Consider the following 3,329-nt stretch of genomic DNA (forward strand, 5'->3'; position numbering starts at 1 on the left):
ACGGAGATGTGCTGGTGGGGAGCACCAACGGGCTGTGAGCTAAGCTAGGAAGAAGAACTTCCATCTGCCTTTGTGCTGGTTAATTTGGCTCTGACATTTGAATCCTGAGATTGTCACCGCAAGTTGTTATTAAGTACTGATTCCAAGCTCTTAGCTCCAAGTCATCTGAACCCCGCCCACCGCTTCAGGCTCTGTGAATTCCTTAACCCCCATGACGCTCCTTTCACCAGAAAAATGCTGAGGCCACCACCTGTGCTGCCCACAGCACAGGGCATTGGTGGGAGGCTCAAATGGAATCGTCCTCAGAAGTGGTTTATAAACTGTTAAGGACTGTGCAATTGTTTCATGAAGCCATTATCGTCAATTAAAAAGTCACAGTAGTTTGGTCTCCACGACCTCCCTGGGATGGGATGTCACCTGTGCTCTGCGTAGACGATCTCACACCCAGGAAAAGTAATTTCCACCCAAAGACCATGTCCTCCACCACATACCCAGTACTGCCACCACAGTCCATCCTGACCAGGGCCCCATCCCAAGGGACATTTAGGCTACCAGACCCTATCTGCCACCCTACAAGGCCCCACCACTCCCAGGACTGTGCCTGCCAGCTTCCTGGCCACTCAGGGCCCAAAAGGGCCACAGACAGAGATGGCGGGAAGAACGCCAACAGGAACGGAGAGAGTGGTGGGTGGTGACTCCTCGTGGCTCCCTGCTCATGTAAGAACTTCAGACTCTCCAGCTGTCACCCACAGCATCCCCGGGGACAGCCACAAGGCTGGAAACGGGGCAGTCAAAGCAGCTGGGAGGCCTTAGTGCAGTTCTTGCCACTGTCACATCCACAGTCCCCAGGTGCTTCCCAGTCTCACATCTGTTCTGGGTGTGGTGTGAGGACGCAGAGAAAACAGATCTGGTTCCAGGTGACTGGCTCTGACCCGTTGGGTGGACAGGATGTTCCAGGGAAAGAGACCTGGACACCCAGGATGGTTTCTGCCAAATGCCAGTGGCAACGGAGTCGTCAGGGCCACTGGTGGAGCTTGGTAAGGAAAGGCGCTGGCCAACAGGAGAGGTGTGGCAGGCGGCCCCACGCCAGGCTCAGCCCCGACTTTTGTCTTCCTTAACTCCCGGAAAGAACTTGGGGACACCACTGCTGGGGTGCTAGGGCCGGAGTGCCCGGCGGAGGGCACGGGGAGGGGGGGCTTGTCTCCCTACAGCGGGGTGCCTGCCTATTGGAGCAGGGAGGGTTCCCAGTTCCCAGCCTGGGACACTGTTTGCGACAGCAAAGGCACAGCAAGGCCTGCACGTCCACTCGTGGGGGCTGGAGAGCCCGCCAGAGGAGGCGGGCGGGGCGGGAGGAAAGCGCGGAGAACAGCACTCGTCAGCTCCACCGTGTGCTTCTAAAGAAGCTGGTGCTTGGACAGGCATAGAACATGCCAGAACCCTGCTTCTGGCAGAGATTGCTTCTGAGAAGGGAGACGAGGGATGCTATGGGAGAGGGATGGAGTTTTCGTTGTACGCTCTTTCGTGTTGCTTAAATTGTTCTGACCACGTGTGCGTGTTTTTCAATAAAAATAAGTAAGACCAGTTTAAAATCGTTTTAAAGGCCATGTCCAGGCTTGACCTCTTTCTACGGAGATGCCCGTCTCCTCCCGGCCAGCTGGCTGCCCCTGGGGCCCCCACATGGCCGCACGCCCACACCACCCCCTCTTCTCCCAGACACCTACCTTCAGGAAGTCATCGAAGGTGATGCCCTCGTACACCTGATCAGGCTCCTGGTAACAGAGCACAGGGCAGGGTGAGTGGCTTCTGCCAGGAGAGGCCTCTCCCCTCCCCCCCACCACCACCCCAGAACACAGGTGGTTGGGCCTGTTTAGCCCACAGTCACAAGAGGGAATCACTCTGGATCACATCCAGCTCGAGGCCAGTCACCCGGGACTCCAATGTCCCCTTCACTGGCTAGAGGGTGGGAGGAGAGGCGAGGACAGGGTCACCAGGCCCCACGCAGGCCTCCCAGAAAGGAAGGGGGTGGGCACAGAGGCACAGGGCTCTCCTTCCCCACACGGCCACCTCTCCGCCAGTTCACAGCGGCACGGCCACCAGCAGGCACTTCCTGTGGTTTCCTGGTCCTGCCTTATCACATTAGCCTTGATAAGAACCAGTGCTAGGCTAATCTGAGCTCACGGACCACTGGGGAAGGGGTCGAAGGGAAAGGGCTGGCCTGTGTGCCCAGTGAGTCACTGTGATAACGTCTGGCCACGGGGCCTCTCCCTTGCCCAGCGGCTGGCGGTGCCCGTCTGCACCTGCGTCTTTCCTGCTCTGGGCACACAGGGACCTTGTGAGACAGGTCCTGTTTCTGACAGAGCTACTGTCAGGCTCCGGCACAACGAGGTCTCCAGAAACATCCCCCCCTCGCAGTCCCCTTTGTGACAGTTAAAGCCCAGCTGACGTCAGTGCCCATCAATAGAACACCAGCTGAATAAACCTGTCGTCTATGGCATTGATCACCATGCAGCCGTTAAGAAGGAGACGAGCTATCCGAGGCCGAGACACGTACACAGTGGAAAAAACCAACACAAACAAGGAGCAGAAGGATGTCCGCAGACCCGTGCGTGCAGGAGGCATTTTTCCCGCGCCGCTACCCAGACACCCCCATCTGCCGTGTGCACGTGTGGGGTCAGCGTGGAGAGGAGGAAAAGCCCGGGCAGTTCAGCTCCATCGTGTGGAAATCAAAAATGAAAGCCTTGCAGGTAGACACTGGTACAGATACATGTCTTTAAGAAAATAAAATACCGGGGAGAAAACCCATCGAGGGTGGTTCCCTTTAGGGAGCAAGACTGGGGTTGAGGGGCGAAGGGCCAGGAAAGACGCCTCTCTTCGTACCTCCTCGGATGCTGTGCCCACGACGTGTGTTTAAGGAACAGCAGCAGGCCCTGGGGCACAGGTGGGGCTGTTTGTGCAGCTGGAGCTGCAGAGCTGTCTCCCTAAGGGACAGATTCCAGCCCTGTGGATGCCTCTTCATGCTTTCATACAGAAAACCAATCATAAATGCAGTCGGTTCTCAGATACCTGGGCCAGCCCTGTCCCTAGGGCTCCCTGCCCTGCCTGCCCACGGGCACAGGGAGAAGGGGAGCTCCCTGCCCCCACCACCGCGGGCAACCCCAGGTTCCTGCGAAGGCTAATTCTAGACAAGGCCCCGCTGGCCCCAGCTCAGGGCTGGAGGGTGGGCACCAGCTGGAAGTTAGGAGGGCGGAGGGGTTCAGGGAAGCGCCCCAGGGTGAGACCCCAGCCAGGTAGCCCCCACCTCAAGCCACAAGAAGCCTTTCCAGAGAGAG

At 57.9% G+C, this 3,329-nt stretch overlaps 1 protein-coding gene across 1 annotated transcript in view; it reads right to left on the reverse strand.

Annotated features, from left to right (window-relative positions):
* Positions 1-3,329, reverse strand: part of TESC (tescalcin) — a 54,961-nt gene that overhangs the window by 2,072 nt on the left and 49,560 nt on the right. The window contains exon 6 of the mRNA XM_023528159.1: positions 1,722-1,769. Within this exon, the coding sequence (XP_023383927.1) occupies positions 1,722-1,769 (48 nt within the window). The remainder of the gene's footprint in view (positions 1-1,721; positions 1,770-3,329) is intronic.

The sequence above is a fragment of the Pteropus vampyrus genome, unplaced genomic scaffold (genome assembly GCF_000151845.1).
Source record: "Pteropus vampyrus isolate Shadow unplaced genomic scaffold, Pvam_2.0 Scaffold23, whole genome shotgun sequence".
NCBI lineage: Eukaryota > Metazoa > Chordata > Mammalia > Chiroptera > Pteropodidae > Pteropus > Pteropus vampyrus.